We start from the raw sequence: 17,500 nt of genomic DNA, 5'->3' as shown, positions 1-17,500 counted from the left end.
TAATATTTTAGTCGTGTCCTTATTAGTGAAAGCTTAAACATGGTATTATTAATGAGGGCACATATGTATGTTTCTTATAGCAAAAGATGACTAGAATATTTCAAGTAGTTTGTGAATTATGAAGGCAAATACAAAAAGTGTTACTTGTGTCCCCGGTCTCCCCCTATAAGGGCCGTCTGTCAGGATAGTCACTCTATAAATATGATTTTACACTTAAAATAACTTCAGAGAGTTCAGAGTTCAGGTGTAAAAATGTAGTTATAAAAGACACACACACACACACACACACACACACACACACACACACACACACACACACACACACACACACACACAGACACAGACACAGACACACAGACACACAGACACACACACACACACACACACACACACACACACACACACAGTCTCTCTCTCTGATCTATAAATAGAGTCACGGTTTAATTCTTCTAAGTCCAGACTGGTTCACTCGGGGTTAATCTCACTGACCCCAGATAGATACATAGCAGCCAGTCAATTGAGGCTTTAATTAGTAGCTTGTTTAAACCTAAACCTTGTTAATTAAAGCTATACCTCATTAATTAAAGCTATACGTCATTAATTAAAGCTATACGTCATTAATTAAAGCTATACCTCGTTAATTAAAGCTATACCTCATTAATTAAAGCTATACCTCATTAATTAAAGCTATACCTCGTTAATTAAAGCTATACCTCATTAATTAAAGCTATACCTCATTAATTAAAGCTATACCTCGTTAATTAAAGCTATACCTCAATACCTCGTTAATTAAAGCTATACCTCATTAATTAAAGCTATACCTCATTAATTAAAGCTATACCTCGTTAATTATTAGCTCATTTAAAATTATGCCTCCTTAATTAAAACTGTATCTCATTAATAGATGAACAAACGTAAACCCTTCACTTCCGGTCGGTGGAATTCAAAATTAGAGCAATTTGTCAAGTTACAGGAAAGTAAACGTGTGACTTCTGGTGACATGAAAATGTGCCGTTTTTTTTCTTCAAAGACTTATCGCTGTTGCTACAGTTAAAAGTATAAAAAGCTACTAACTAACTAACTAACTAACCCATAACAAACAACCCACAGTCATATTGTATATATATTAAATATAATGTATGTTATGAAAGAGCAAAAAAGGAAAAAATGTGACAAAAAGGCACAAAAATCCAGGTCCAGGCACTCAGGTGGATTTGAAATAAAAAGCCTTTATTGGGCAATGGGCTTAACAGAACATTAAAAAAAACACCAACGCGTTTTGGCAAACGCCTTCTTCAGGGTGTTGCTCTAATGTATGTTATATTGAGATATTTGGCAAAACCTGTGTGTGTGTGTGTGTGTGTGTGTGTGTGTGTGTGTGTGTGTGTGTGTGTGTGTGTGTGTGTGTGTGTGTGTGTGTACCGTAGGGGGCGTGGTGTCTCAGGTAGAAGCTGACCTCTGACCTTCTGGAGCCCCAACGATTCAACCAATCCAACAAAAGGATGTCCTGAGAGACAGACCTCTCTGAGAGACAGACAGACAGACAGACAGACAGACAGACAGACAGACAGACAGACAGACAGACAGACAGACAGACAGAGACAGACAGACAGAAATATAGACAGACAGACAGACAGACAGACAGACAGACAGACAGACAGACAGACAGAGACAGACAGACAGAAATAGAGACAGACAGACAGACAGACAGACAGACAGACAGACAGACAGAAATAGAGACAGACAGACAGACAGACAGACAGACAGACAGACAGACAGACAGAAATAGAGACAGACAGACAGACAGACAGACAGACAGACAGACAGACAGACAGACAGACAGAGACAGACAGACAGAAATAGAGACAGACAGACAGACAGACAGACAGACAGACAGACAGACAGACAGACAGACAGACAGACAGACAGACAGACAGACAGACAGGCAAGCATTAATTCAAAATCATCCGAACCCAAAATAGATATTTAGTCGACTAAAACTAGACTAAAAGTCAAACATTTCAGACTAAAATATGACTAAAACTAAAATGGTTGAAAAGAGTAAAGAATATTTCTCTAATGCTCAGTTCCCGTTGAAGCACCGTCCTATGTTTTAACCTGATTGATCTCTCTCTCTCAAAACTAAAATGGTATTTTATTCAAAAGACTAAAAGTGCATCAAAATGAACACTAGTGTGTGTGAGCGTCACTAGTGCAAAATCCTCATCACCACCTACAAAGCCCTCAACCACCAGGCACCCCAATACATTTCCGACCTCCTCCACAACCATGTCCCCACCCGCTCCCTCAGATCCAGTGATGCCAACCTCCTCACATTCCCCACCAAAAAAACGAAACGCACCTGGGGTGATAGGGCATTCTCCGTAGCAGCACCCACCCTCTGGAACCCACTCCCACCTCACATCAAAGCCGCCCCAACCTTGCCGTGTTCAAAACCTCCCTCAAAACCCACCTCTTCAGAACTGCTTTCCCCACCTAACTGATCTCCTACCACCCTAGTCTCAACTTTTGTTTTATTCCCTGGCCCTCTGTAGCCTTTTTAAACTTTTTATCTTTTTATTGTCTGTATTTTCCTATTAAAGTTGTTTTGTTTTGCTTGTGTTCCACTTAGTTTAGTTTTGTAAAGTGACTTTGAGTACTCAGAAAAGCGCTATATAAATCCCAGGTATTATTATTATTATTATTATATGTCATACACTGACGTGGCAGTCAGCTGTCCTATCGGGCGGGTTATTTAAGCTCACTTACATTTGTGTTACGTCCGCTTGTGTTTCTGGGTGTTGTCATGCGGCGTTTGCTCCCACCACCACCCCAGCACCACCAGTGGGCTCTGCTATTGGTTCTGTTCCCCATGGGGGGTTGTTATTGTCTCCGCCAGGCCGAAGGCATGGCGAGAGAGTATGTTTTACCCTCCGTCCGTCCGTCCGTGAGTCCGTGTGTGTGTCCTGTCTGTGTGTTAGCAGCTAATCTCCGGCACCGTTGACCCGGTCGCTGCGAAACTGTGCACACCCACTCCCTGGATGCCAATTCAGAACCTCTGCCTCAATTTTTTCACATGGGCCTGTTATAGCGCCACCTGGAGTTCAAAACCCATTTTTTTACATTACTCCTACAGATTTTATCCAAACGTCATGCAAATTGGTACACAATATCTCTATAGTCATGTGATCAACACGGATCTGTCCCATTTCCCATATTCCATCCTCATTGGCTAAGGTTCGCTTCCAAAATTTGCAGTGTTGGTCCGTTTTGAACAAAATGCCTCAAATCCTGAACGCAGCATGCGATTTCCGTGAAATTTCACAAACACATTCCCACTACGCCAAGGAAGAAATGCCACCCTTTTTCACATTGGCCTGTTATAGCGCCACCAGCAGGTCTAATTTAGCAAAACACATTTTTGGAACAAAATGCCTCAAATCATGAATGCAGTGTCCGATTGAAGAATAAATGGCACCCTTTTCACATTGGCCTATTATAGCGCCACCAGGAGGCCACAATATCGTACATGACCTGGCGGAGACCTGTGCTCCGAGGAGCACTTTCTCTAGTTGTATATCTATCTCCCTGCTCTTCATGGTTAATGATGGTTGTCTAAAGTGTGCTGAGCAGGGAGAAACATTTAGCAGAGCCTGAACGCCAAGATAAAATATTACATCCACACTTGTATTCTCATTCTATAATATTGTTTCAATATATTCGGTCTATAATATTGGTTCTATCTATTTGTGAGTTATCTGACAGAACTGACTTCCCTGGGTTAGTCAACCCAGCCTGGCAGGGAGCTGCGGGTCTTTTTATGTTTGTTTTTTCCTCCATAAATGAATGTTTGACACCGTCATGCAAAAGTAGCAACAACCTGCTGATCTACGACCACACCGTTATTAAACAAGGCCTAAACGGTCAACAAACAGCGTAACCATGGTAACATGACTCACCTTGCCCCGCCCACACTTCAGCCAGGTGACACGCCCCCTCGCCCGCCTCCTTGCAGTACTCCACCACGTCAATCACTCTGGTCGCCGCGGTAACCGGCACCTCCGTCAGCATCTGCTGGCTGTTGTTCAGATACACCGTCAGGATCACCTGGAGGGGTTAAAAAATACACCTTTAAACAAAGGGTTAAAAATACACTTTCAAACAAAGGGTTAAAAATACACTTTCAAACAAAGGGTTCAAAATACACCTTTAAACAAAGGGTTAAAAATACACCTTCAAACAAAGGGTTCAAAATACACCTTCAAAGAAAGGGTTCAAAATACACCTTCAAACAAAGGGTTCAAAATACACCTTCAAAGAAAGGGTTCAAAATACACCTTCAAAGAAAGGGTTAAGCTTCCTCTTCCTGTCTCTTTAGCCCATTTAGTGTCATTTTTACATTTCTTTGGCTATTCAAAAATAGCAGATCTACAAGCTCTGCACCGAGTGCCACGCTATGAGCTTGTAGATCTGCTATTTTTTTGAAATCGTGAAGATTTGTGCAAATCTTTGAATATATATATATGTTTTAAAGCGGGGATTCTACACGTCTTCTAAATCATACTTTTAAAATGATTTGTTTAAACGTATGTTGCTATAATCAGTGGTTCTCAAACCTTTTCACGTCAAGGACCCCTCTAAACGATTTGTATTTGGCCACGGACCCCCATCTCAAAATGTGTTGTTCCAGGGACCCCCGCATCTCAAAATGTGTTGTTCCAGGGACCATAGACGGATTAGAGTGAAAATGGGCCATGTGCACAAAATTGCAACGGACCCCCCCCCCCCCCCCGGGACACATGCACGCGCGCGCAGCGCGCGATTTTTTTGCGGTTATTGCGGTTATATTGGGCGTTTTTGGGTTAATTTATTTCGGTTTTAGGGTTAGGGTTAGTGTATATAATATATATATTTTTTAAAAGCCTATTAAATCCTGCACGTGCACACTGTGCACAAGCCATAATCCGTCCCTGAAGCACACACAATAGCGCAAGAGCGCAGACTGGCTGCGCACATACACAAAACAGCATGGACATTATTTATCTCTTTGTTCCATTCTTCTATAAAGCACAATAATGTAGTGCATGCTGTGTCAAAACCTAAATATTTGAAAATAACTCAGGCCCAGACAGAAATGAATTGCAGTTGCTGTTTTTAATCTCTAGCAGCCTAGACTTAACAGTCTAACGGAGGCATTAAGCCTAATAGGAGGAGACAGATCAATTGCTTTAAATAAGTGTGATGAAAAGCACAAAAATATAAAACAAAATAAAAGAGGCTAAAACAATTTAACTTAAAATATCGTCACACCTGACCTCACTACAACAAACAGTCTAACGGAGGCATTAAGCCTAATAGGAGGAGACAGATCAATTGCTTTCAATAATTGTGATGAAAAGCACAAAAATAAAATACAAAATAAAATAGGCTAAAACAATTAACTTAAAATATCGTCACACCTCACTACAACAAAAAACAAGATTTACAGAAATGAATTCCCGTTGTTGTTTTAAACAGTTTTTTAAACTTAAATATCGTCACACACCTCACTACAACAAAACAGTTTTACAGAAAGGACATAGTATTATTGCTTGCGTTTTACAGGAACGAAATCCTATGCCTAAATCAGCCTACAAGCTTTTTTCTGACTTTCTTTGAAGAAAAGTCATGGATGATATCATCAAAATTCAACCCCCGCACAAGTTCTGACTCAATTGCCATGACTGACAGGCTGTTTAAGCGCCTCTGTGTCAGCCTTGTCCTTAATTCACTTTTAATTCTCGCCATCTGGGAAAAGGACCGTTCGCCCTCACAGTTACTGACAGGAAGTGTCAGATACAGTCGCAATGCAATGTATACATTAGGAAATGAAGACTGCATTCCAGAACCTATTATTGTTTTCAGGAGTTTTGATGGAGGCATGACGATACCTTTAGCTTCAGGTCGAATGAAAGATCTGAATTGAATCATTTCATCAGCAAAATCTGATGCTTTTAAATCAGATGGATAGGCAGAAGAAAGCATGTTTGCTTTATAAATTACATCAGTGTCATGTGCTGTCTCTGGAATGAACAGAACCCCAAACAGATCACAAATGTGTTTATATGCCTCAAGTCTGTGGTTAAGACAGCTAACTAACTTATCAATAACCACATTAAATGTTTCTATTTGGAATTTGCTTTTCCCATCAAAAACAACATCATTTGCTCCTCCAGTGTCATCAAAATGTTTCTTTCGCTTTTTTATTCGCTGGGTATCTTGTGCGTACATCTGGCTCACACCTGGAACAGCTAATGCAGCCTGTTCATACTCTGCAAAACGATTTCTTTGCGCCGAAACAAAATCATGGAGAGACCTGAGGAGGCCCACTGCAGTCATGATGTCTATGTCTGATTTTTGAAGACTCAAACTTGTGTAATGGAATCGAGTGAGAATAGAATTCCAGAAATTAGACATAAATGCAGTTTCTAGTTTATCCAATTTTGCACCGAGTGCCCTGGCTTCATCACGGGTTTCTCTATTTTCATCTTCATGATCTGCAGATATGCTCTTGAAAGCTTCTCTAATTTTTGAGTAATTATTCCAAAGAGCTTTTGTGGAATCAGCTCTGCTGCTCCACCGAGTGTTTGATAGAGACTTCAAAGTTAAATCTATACTGATATTTGCGTTCCGAAAAACTCGATCCCACCGATGTGTAGATACAGAGCAGAAAGCGTACATCTTTTGCAGTAAATCAAAATAACTTCCCACCTCTGGACTGCTTGCATCTATGCTGTTTACACCTACTAAATTAAGTGAATGGGCAGCACAAGGCACATAATGTATTAACGGGTTTTTTTGTTTCAAGTGCGCCTGTAGGCCATTGTATCGCCCCGACATATTGCTGGCGTTATCATACGATTGTCCTCGGCAATTAGATAAATCCAAACCAAGCCTGTGCACCATTGCAACCACACAATCAGCCAAACTTCGTCCTGTGTGACTGTGAATTGGCTCAAATGCCAGAAACCTCTCCACTGTATTGCCTTTATTGCTAACGAATCTAAATATAAAGGTTAACTGGTCTACATGGGAGAGATCTGGAGTGGAATCAACAATAATAGAAAAATATTTCGCTTCACGGAGCTCCTCTGCAATAACTTGCCTTGTTCTTTCACCCATTAATTCAATGAACTCCTCACAGATTGTTGATGATAAATACGAGGTACTACCTCTGCCCCTCTGGCCGTGTGTGCTGATGTGTTGGGCCAGAAACGGGTCAAATTGGGCTATCACCTCTAAAAAGCCTAAATAATTTCCATTGTGGGGCGATTCCAGGAGCTCATCATTTCCTCTAAATGCCAGTCCCCTCTCTCCTAAAAACCTAATCACTGCCACAACCCGTTTGAGAACATCCCTCCAATAATTCTTTAAGTCCAAAGCCTGCTTTATTATGGCAGAATCCACTGCCCCAGTGCCCCGCACTCTTTGCATCAATGTTAACATGCAAGCCCTGTGTTCTTGGCCACTTTCGTGTGAATCCAGGCGTGTTGCATGTCGCCAGTCACAGAACCCCTCTGTGAATTGTGTTTTATTCTTCGCAAACAGTTTGCAGGCAAAGCAAAATATATTTCCAGTAGATGGGGAATATAGCAGCCAATCTCGTTCAACTGTTTGTCCATTCGGCATTTTAGTGCACAACATATCATTTGTCAATGAACGGACACGACCACCTAATCCACAGTCTCTTGCCGAGGCAGGGTATTTGGCTCGTCTGTTATGAAATGAAGATGCTCCTCTATCAATGAGAATCGTTTTCACCTATAAAATAAGATGAGATAAGATAAGAAGGAGACCTTAGTTAACCTAATTGATTCTGCAATGAAAATTATTTCGCCAACAAGGAGTACACCCTACAGCAGACAGTTTAAGATTATATTAGCCTACCTTGTCGCTGCTGGTTACATTATTTCTCCAAAGCGCAGGATCCTTCTCATTTTCACACCAGGAGAAATCATCTTCTTCATCCAAGCGGGGCTGGGGACTGGGAGGGGGGGAGAGGGTTCTCTCTGTTCTCGCCGGGCTGGTGCTTGCACTGGGCAGTACTGGTGGTCCACCACCACATATTTCAATGCCCCCGCAGTCTCTCTGTGAGCTTGGGCCCGCTGAAACATCCAGATCCATGTCAATTCGAGGCCGCTCCAGGCTGTCAGCTTCTGGTCCACCACCACTACTGTCACCGTCTCTAAGTGAACTTGGGCCCCCCGCTGAAGCATCATCCAGATCCAGGTCAATGAGTTCGTCTCCCCGCTCCGACGTAACCTCAGCAGCACCGCTGTTGCTAACGCTAATGTCCCCACCTGAGACTGATGCACCTCCTTCCTCATTATCCTCACACTTTTTATGGAAAAAAGATGAAATGGATGGTGTTTGTTGTACCATAGCAGCATATGCAGCTTCTCTTTGTTTTTTTAATTTGCGTTTTGCAGAACCACTCAGCATTCGTTTCTCCATTGTAAACAATGATTTGATTTCAAATGTCGGTCACCTGTCTATGACGCGTCACGCTCTCATCACGCTTATCGCAGTACGTGGTTACGTCATCAACGTCATTGCTTATTTTAATCGGATTCGGTTGAAAACATTAAAACATGTCATAATCACACACTACATTTTATAAACTACATTTACTCCAAATATATAAGCTATTCATTTATTTATTGTGATGATAATATACGATAATAATAAAAATATATATATATATATGATATAAAACATTTTAAAAAGCCTATTAAATCCCAGGGCCCCCATTGGCTCAGGGCCCTGTGCACGTGCACACTTTGCCCAAGCCATAATCCGTCCCTGCCAGGGACCCCCAGAAGCAAAGATTTGAGTTACAAATATTCGCTTGAAAGAAAAATCTAATATTTACACACATTTTCACGATTTTTCATAAATAGCAGATCTACAAGCTCATAGCGCGGCACTCGTATGAGCTTTGTTATGACCCTGGCCTAGGGGGGCCAGGGAACACAACAAAAATACAGGGGAGACGCAGTTGACAAAGAATATAGTGTTTTATTAAATAATCAAAATGAACGAACAGATCATAAACTAGAACATGTGCTCCTCAGAGCACAGGTCTCCGCCAGTACTGTTCCTGATTAATCCTGTCTTACCTATTTATATTACATATTGTCACGTGTCACGTGACCAATGTTAGCTTGGCTGATGGAAGCTCACTTCAAAAAATATAAATGATTTTTTGAAGTGACACACCTATTTATAGGTCTCTATTTCGTCATGCGTCTCGCTAGCCAATCAAAGCACACCCTTTCAACATATTGTCACGTGTCACGTGAAGCTTGACCAATGTTAGCTTGGCGGACACACGGAAGGACGGAGACGAAAACATACTCTCCGCCTCTGGCGGAGACAATGAACAGATGAGGTGTAATGCATGTATGGATGAGTGGATTATGTAGTGTGTGTGAGTGATGTATGTGTGAACATAAATGTGGGAGAAGAAGGTGTAGGTTGGGTGAGGAGCAAAAGCAAATGAACTGAAGGAGAGAAAGAGGACTGGGGGGGGCAGGCTTTTATAGGGCGTGGACACCCGGGCCCGGGGGGTGCACGCCTATTTGTCTGATTGCCAACATCTCACTGCTCCCCAAGTCCTACAGGAACCAGTGGCTGCTGTTACTGTACATGGACACATGCTGTTACTGTACATGGACACATGCTGTTACTGCATATGGACACATGCTGTTACTGTACATGGACACATGCTGTTACTGTACATGGACACATGCTGTTACTGTACATGGACACATGCTGTTACTGTACATGGACACATGCTGTTACTGTACATGGACACATGCTGTTACTGTACATGGACACATGCTGTTACTGTACATGGACACATGCTGTTACTGTACATGGTGTGGAGTCTCACTAGGGCGCCGCCCGACAGGTAAGCACCTCACCAGGGAGAAGCAGTGGGAGAGAGGCAGAGAGAGGCCAGACAGACAGCAGCGCAGCCTGGGACACGTCATAGAGGGGCGGTACCTACCTGTCCTCATCATGAATCAGCCACAACTCCGCACACCTGCGCTGGCCAGTTAGGTGTGGCCCACAAACATTTAAAAGCGCAGCCACTCTGCCTCATTCTCCACTGGCTCTCCTGGTGACTGGACAGGTGCTTTCGGGCGGTGAGTGAGATCCCACATTAAATTCCCTACACCGTTAAATGACTTTGTGTGTGAATTTGAGAACTAAAAGAATGTCTCTTTTATTTTCATAGGCAACCTGATGGATCGAGCATTAAACATGGAAATGTGAATGTGAATGGAAAATGTCCCCAGACCTGGGAGGAATTTATGTTGATTTCCCTATTATGATTTAAGTTTGACCAAATAACGTAATAACAAGAGCTCTTTGAGCTAAGAGGTTGAATAAAAACCCTTCATTGGGCTTGTACCCTGCCTATCTGTGTCTTGGCCTTGATCAGTGTCCCACATATGGTGGAGAATACGGGTACACTGATCTACGTCAAGAAGCCACAGCATGGAGCACTCTACCGCTTTAACTGCGCTTCTGAAAAGCCAAACTGACTTACCGGCAGCGGTACAAAAATTAATCGACCGCATCTCTAGAGATGTTTCTACGACTCGCGCACCGCGGGAGGTGCTCACTAAATTGTCACCAGACGACGACATAGAAGCTTATCTCGAGGTATTCGAGCGGACCGCAGCCAGGGAGAGATGGCCGGCAGCAGAGTGGGCCTCGCTCCTAGCGCCTTTCCTGACGGGCGAATCACAGCGGGTTTGTCGCGACCTGACCATGGCAGATGCCAGAGACTATCGTAAGCTAAAAGAAGCGATATTGGCCAGCCAGGGCTACAGCCTGCCCGCCCGGGCGCAGCGGTTCCACCACTGGGCCTACCAGCCGGCCCAGCCACCTCGGCCCCAAATAGCGAGCCTATTACGCACCACGCACAGCTGGCTGACGAGTGGAGGAGAGCCACCCATAATCGACCGAATCGTCATTGACAGATGCATCCGATCCTTGCCGCCCGACGCACGCCGCTACGCCTCGCAGGTGAGCCCAACCTCACTGGAGGCCCTCGTAGCTCTGTTGGAAAATCACCAAGTCAGCGTTGAGATGATGAGGTCCACGCGCGCTGACGCACCCAAGACGGCGCCAGACGAAAAACCCAGCCGTGACCGCCGGAGGGCCCAGCCGCCACCGCCGTCCACCAACCGCACCGACGCGGCCGTCGCCGAGGGCCCCGGCCGGGGCGCCCAGCAGAGACGCTGCTATGTATGTGGCCAAGCCGACCACATTTCCTGGTCCTGCCCCGACCGAGACCGCGACGTGTCAATGGGAACCGCCGCCAGCTCCGACCCGGCTCGCCCCTGCCTGCACACCGGTACTGGACCTCGACGCCACGCCCGACTGCCGGTGAAGATAGACGGCGCTGACGCCCACGCGCTCCTCGACTCGGGCAGCGCCGTCACCCTGGTCCGCGCCGACCTGGCCGGCCGCCTCTCCACCGCCACCGTGCCCGTGTCGTGTGTACACGGCGACGTCCGCCACTACCCGGTGACGCAGCTGCGGGTCCAGACACCACGGGGAGACGCCGTGGTGCCAGCGGGGGTGGTGCCGAACCTCCCCGTGCCGCTGTTGATCGGCGTGGACTGCGTCCTATTCGAGCGGTACTGGAAGCCTGGCCTGCAAAAGAAGCCGCCCCACCGACGACGCCGCCGCGCAGAGCGCAGCGGACCCCCAGCTCCACTACACGCCTGCCCGGCGTTTCGGCCCACCTCCCCCGGCTCCGAGAGCGGCGCCTCGCCAGAAGAGGCTCCAGGCGCCCCAGCAGCGGACGACGAGGAGGCGAGCGCAGGAGAAGAGGAGGTCCATTCTCCGCCAGGCCGCGCCGTCTCGACTGCGGCGAGCGACCCCGACCCGTTCGCCGAATTCCCCAGGCCCGAGTCGCCCGAAACCCCGAGGGGGGGGGAGTACGCCACCGCCCAGTGGTGCGATCCCACGCTGGAGATGGCGCGTCAGAGTGTCGCCGCCATTGATGGGAAGAAATGTGACGGGGTGAGTACACTAAAGCCCCCGTACTTTCTTGTTAAAAATGGACTATTGTATAGAGGAGTGATAGACGAGGGGGGGGAAACGTTAGAACAACTGCTTGTGCCTAAATCATATGTGTCACGAGTCCTGTACCTAGCACACACGCACCAGTTGGGTGCTCACCTGGGGGTGAAAAAGACACACGAGCGCATTCTAGCCCGCTTCTACTGGCCCGGTGTTAAGCGGGCCGTGGAAGATTTTTGCAAGGGCTGCCCGGAGTGTCAGAAGTCCGCCCCCAGACCCACGTTCCACAACCCACTGGTCCCGCTACCCATCATCAGCACGCCATTCTCACGTCTCGCCATGGACATCGTGGGCCCGCTGCCAAAGTCCGGCCGCGGACACCGCTACATTCTGGTAATTCTTGATTATGCCACTCGATATCCAGAGGCCATTCCCCTACGGACCGCCTCGGCCAAAGCCGTGGCCCACGAACTTATGATGATGTTTAGCCGGGTGGGGATAGCCGAGGAGGTCCTTACTGATCAAGGCACATGTTTTATGTCGAGGGTTATGACGCTGCTGTACAAATGGCTAAAAGTGAAACGTATACGCACCTCTGTATATCACCCTCAGACTGACGGTCTCGTGGAGAGATTTAATCAGACACTAAAGAAAATGTTGAAAAAACGAACCACTGTTGATGGGAAAGACTGGGACCAGTTGATCCCTTTTGTACTGTTTGCCATCAGGGAAGTGCCGCAGGCGTCCACGGGGTTCTCCCCCTTCGAACTGGTGTACGGCAGGAGACCCCGTGGATTGCTCGACATCGCCAAGGAGACCTGGGAGAGTCAACCCTCCCCCCACCGCAGCGTCGTGGACCACATTGAGCGCCTCCAGGCCAGGGCCAAGGCGATCTGGCCACTGGTGCGTGAGCATATGGAGCAGGCGCAGCGGGACCAGGCCCGCACATACAACCGGGGCGCCACTCTCCGTGAGCTCCAGGTGGGGGAGAAGGTGTTGGTCCTCGTTCCCAGCAGCGAGTGCAAATTCCTCGCCAAATGGCAAGGGCCGTATGAGGTGGTCGAGAAGATGGGGCCCGTCGACTATAAGGTGGCACAGCCCGGCCGGAGGAAGGGCCACCAGATATACCACATCAACATATTGAAGAAATGGAACGCCACGCCGCCGCTGTCCCTACCCGCCCTACTCGCCACGTCCGCCCCGCCGAGCCTGCCCCCGGTTCCCCTCGGAGAGGACCTCTCCCCCGCGCAGAGCCAGGACGTCAAGGAGCTGTTGGGACGGAGCCGAGACGTATTCTCCGACCTGCCTGGACGGACGAACGCCATACGGCATGACATACGCACCACGCCAGGGAAAGTGGTGCGCCAACGGCCCTACCGGATTCCAGAAGCTAGACGGGTGGCGATTAAAGAAGAGGTGGCCAAGATGTTGGAGCTCGGCGTCATCGAGGAGTCGTACAGCCCCTGGTCCAGCCCCATTGTTATCGTCCCCAAGCCAGACGGCTCCCTGCGGTTCTGCAACGATTTCAGGAAGCTGAATGACGTTTCCACGTTCGACGCCTATCCGATGCCGCGCGTCGATGAGCTCATCGAGCGCCTCGGCCCGGCCCGGTTCGTCAGCACCCTCGACCTGACCAAGGGGTACTGGCAGGTACCACTGACGGACCGGGCCAAAGCAAAGACGGCCTTCTCCACACCGGAGGGCCTCTACCAGTACACGGTGCTGCCGTTCGGCGTACACGGGGCCCCCGCCACGTTCCAGCGGCTCATGGACCGAATCCTGCGGCCGCACCGCGCCTACGCCGCAGCCTACCTGGACGACATCGTCATACACAGCTGCGACTGGGGCCGACACCTACAGCACCTAGACGCAGTACTCGAGGCCCTCAGACGCGCCGGGCTGACCGCCAACGCCAAGAAGTGCCGTCTCGGGCTGACCGAGACCGACTACCTCGGCTACACGATTGGCCGGGGCTGTGTGAAGCCACAGACGCGCAAGGTGGAGCGCGTCCGGGACTGGCCCCGTCCCACTACGAAAAAACAAGTAAAGTCGTTTCTCGGACTAATATCATATTATCAGAAGTTTATTAACAATTACTCTACTGTTGCAGCCCCGCTGTATGAGTTAACCAGGCAGAAACTACCGCACCACGTAACCTGGACGGACGAAACGGAGACGGCGTTTCAGCGGCTGAAGAGCGCACTCTGTGAGGAGCCGGTGTTAAAGGCCCCCGACTTCAGCCAGCCGTTCCTCCTGCACACGGACGCGTCCGGCACCGGTCTTGGAGCGGTCCTCGCCCAGGTCATCGATGGCGAGGAACACCCAGTGACGTATGTGAGCAGGAAGCTGTTAGACCACGAGAAAAACTATGCAACAGTTGAAAAAGAGTGTTTGGCGGTGAAGTGGGCCATACACCACCTCCGCTACTATCTATGGGGACGCACTTTCACTCTCATTACAGATCACGCACCATTGAAGTGGATGGCGACAAACAAGGACAGGAACGCGAGGGTGACGCGCTGGTTTTTGGAACTCCAGGACTACAACTTTAGGGTGGAGCACCGGCCTGGAAAGGACATCCCGCACGCAGACGCCCTGTCCAGGATGTATGAGGAGGAAGGAAATGAAGCCCCCGGCACAGGCGGTGGGCTTAGGGGGGGGATATGTGGAGTCTCACTAGGGCGCCGCCCGACAGGTAAGCACCTCACCAGGGAGAAGCAGTGGGAGAGAGGCAGAGAGAGGCCAGACAGACAGCAGCGCAGCCTGGGACACGTCATAGAGGGGCGGTACCTACCTGTCCTCATCATGAATCAGCCACAACTCCGCACACCTGCGCTGGCCAGTTAGGTGTGGCCCACAAACATTTAAAAGCGCAGCCACTCTGCCTCATTCTCCACTGGCTCTCCTGGTGACTGGACAGGTGCTTTCGGGCGGTGAGTGAGATCCCACATTAAATTCCCTACACCGTTAAATGACTTTGTGTGTGAATTTGAGAACTAAAAGAATGTCTCTTTTATTTTCATAGGCAACCTGATGGATCGAGCATTAAACATGGAAATGTGAATGTGAATGGAAAATGTCCCCAGACCTGGGAGGAATTTATGTTGATTTCCCTATTATGATTTAAGTTTGACCAAATAACGTAATAACAAGAGCTCTTTGAGCTAAGAGGTTGAATAAAAACCCTTCATTGGGCTTGTACCCTGCCTATCTGTGTCTTGGCCTTGATCAGTGTCCCACATAGGACACATGCTGTTACTGTACATGGACATCATGTATTCATTCAGAATGAACTCACTCCGAATAGAGCAGTGGTTTTCAACCTTTTTAGCGTCAAGGACCCCCAAATTGACACACATTAGCCCAGGGACCCCCATTTGAAAAGTTATGCCAGGGACCCCCAATAAGAGACGATTTTTACGGCTCTAGCAGTGATTCTCAACCATTTCAATTTCAAGGACCCCCAGTTTGACATGCATTAGGGCTACAGACCCCCATTTAATGGCATTTCTATCTCTGGGACCCCAATTTTTATTATAAAATCAATGTTAATTTAACTCTGAGAGTGTAACAAATGGAACCAAATGGACCCGTTAGGGTCCATTTGGTTCCATTTGTTACACTCTCAGAGTTACAGACCCAAAAGGGTCCATTTGGTTCCTATCTATCATTTAGCTGGGGACCCCCTGGAACTCCCTCAAGGACCACTGGTGGTCCCCGGACCACTGGTGGTCCCCGGACCACTGGTTGAAAACCACTGGAATAGAGGAATCTGTTCCACTTCCACTCACCTGTTTACATGGGACCTGAATAAAAGTATTCCTCGTTTACATGACCAAAGCATTCATTAGGAATATAACTTTTGACATGCGCAAAGTGGTTCCCGCCTACGCCCGGGCATGGACCAGGGGCCACAACCCAGAGCAGAGCTTCCCCTGGTGGGCATGGGGAGGAGGCAATAGCCCCCTTGTGCCTCCGCGGCGGAGGTCTTCTGTCGGTCGTAGGCATGCAGACCGGTAAGCAACGCACAGACTCTTGGCCAGGCAGCGTTGTATGCGGTGCAGGCCTGTGTTCCTTTGTTATCGCCGTTTTAATGCAAAAGTAGCAGATCTACAAGTTCAGACAAGTTTCTTTTTTTGTATTGATAATACCAGACACGGTAAAACTAGCCTATACGATTTGTCACATTTCTCATGTAGGTACGATGACGTCATCACGCATTCGCACATTCAGGTCATTATAATAATAAACTAGAAAATGTGCTCCTCGGAGCACAAGTCTCCGCCAGCAAATATTGATTAATCCTGTCTAAGCTATTTATATTACGTATTGTGATGACACCAGTGTGTCTACATAATGTATTGCTCCGCCATTTCTCAGCCATTTCGTGGTTACTCCTGTCTTACCTCACTTTGAAAGAGACACAGACTCTTTCAAAGTGACACATCTATTTATAGGCCGCTATACGTCATGCGTCTCACTAGCCAATCAGAGCACACTCTTTCAACGTATTGTCACGTATCACGTGAGGCTTGACCAATGTTAGCTTGGCCAAGGGGGGGGGGGGGCGGAAAGTGAAAACATAGTCTCCTGGCGGAGACAATAATAATACATAAACACCGGACCGCTCATGGTCATTATTATAATAAATGGAGGGAGAGAGAGAGAGAGAGAGAGAGCATGTGTTTTGGGACGACCGTTCCGGCTGCCCATGTAATGAATTGATGAAGTAAAACTCATCTGTTTTCGCTGCAGCTGCGCCCTAATAATGTTGTTTTCATTTATTTTTGTTCACGTATGCTATTAAAACAATGCAGCTATTGCAGTATTGGGCCTTAACATGTGATTAAAAATGTATATGTATTTGGCCCCTCATATATAAAATAAATGTAAAATCTGATTTAAAATTGAAACTTGCAGCTGATCAATGCGTTTCTGCGTTTACGTGTGGACAGGGATTTTAAAAAAAAATCTTTGTCATGTGGCCAGGGATTCTTTTCAGTGGTGTGCACAGACATTTTGAGGGGCAGGTGCTCAAGTAAATTATACTTTTTTTTGTTTACTTGGTCTGCTCTTTTTTCCCTCTACATCTATACCTCTTTGCCAAAAATAGCCGATCTACAAGCTCACAACGCCTCGCAGCGCGAGGCGTTGTGAGCTTGTAGATCTGCTATTTTTGGCTAAAGTTCTCCTCAGAAAAAGGGATGCTAGGTTTCGAGTGGTTATGGTAAAAAGAAAAATCATATTACATAAAGATTTGGCGGACCCCCTGTAGTAACTCTGAGGACCCCCTAGGGGTCCCGAACCCCCTGTTGAAGACCCCTGCTGTAAACTGAAAAAAATGTATATATTTTTTTTCCTTTTTTTCAAAAGGGCACTTCTGGTCAAGAGGGCAAAGGGCAGGTGCTCTAGCGCC

The 17,500-nt window shown here is 47.3% G+C and overlaps 1 protein-coding gene across 1 annotated transcript in view; it reads right to left on the bottom strand.

The window, feature by feature from the left end:
* LOC311036179 (apoptosis-stimulating of p53 protein 1-like) overlaps positions 1–17,500 on the bottom strand; it is a 96,918-nt gene that overhangs the window by 75,448 nt on the left and 3,970 nt on the right. The window contains exons 2-3 of the mRNA XM_084044711.1: positions 3,960–4,107; positions 1,423–1,524 (exon numbers count right to left, since the gene is read on the bottom strand). Of these exons, the coding sequence (XP_083900837.1) occupies positions 1,423–1,524; positions 3,960–4,107 (250 nt within the window). The remainder of the gene's footprint in view (positions 1–1,422; positions 1,525–3,959; positions 4,108–17,500) is intronic.

The sequence above is a fragment of the Gymnoscopelus microlampas genome, assembly GCF_963454915.1.
Source record: "Gymnoscopelus microlampas genome assembly, chromosome: 20".
Lineage (NCBI taxonomy): Eukaryota > Metazoa > Chordata > Actinopteri > Myctophiformes > Myctophidae > Gymnoscopelus > Gymnoscopelus microlampas.
This window is presented reverse-complemented; position numbering and strand designations above follow the sequence as displayed.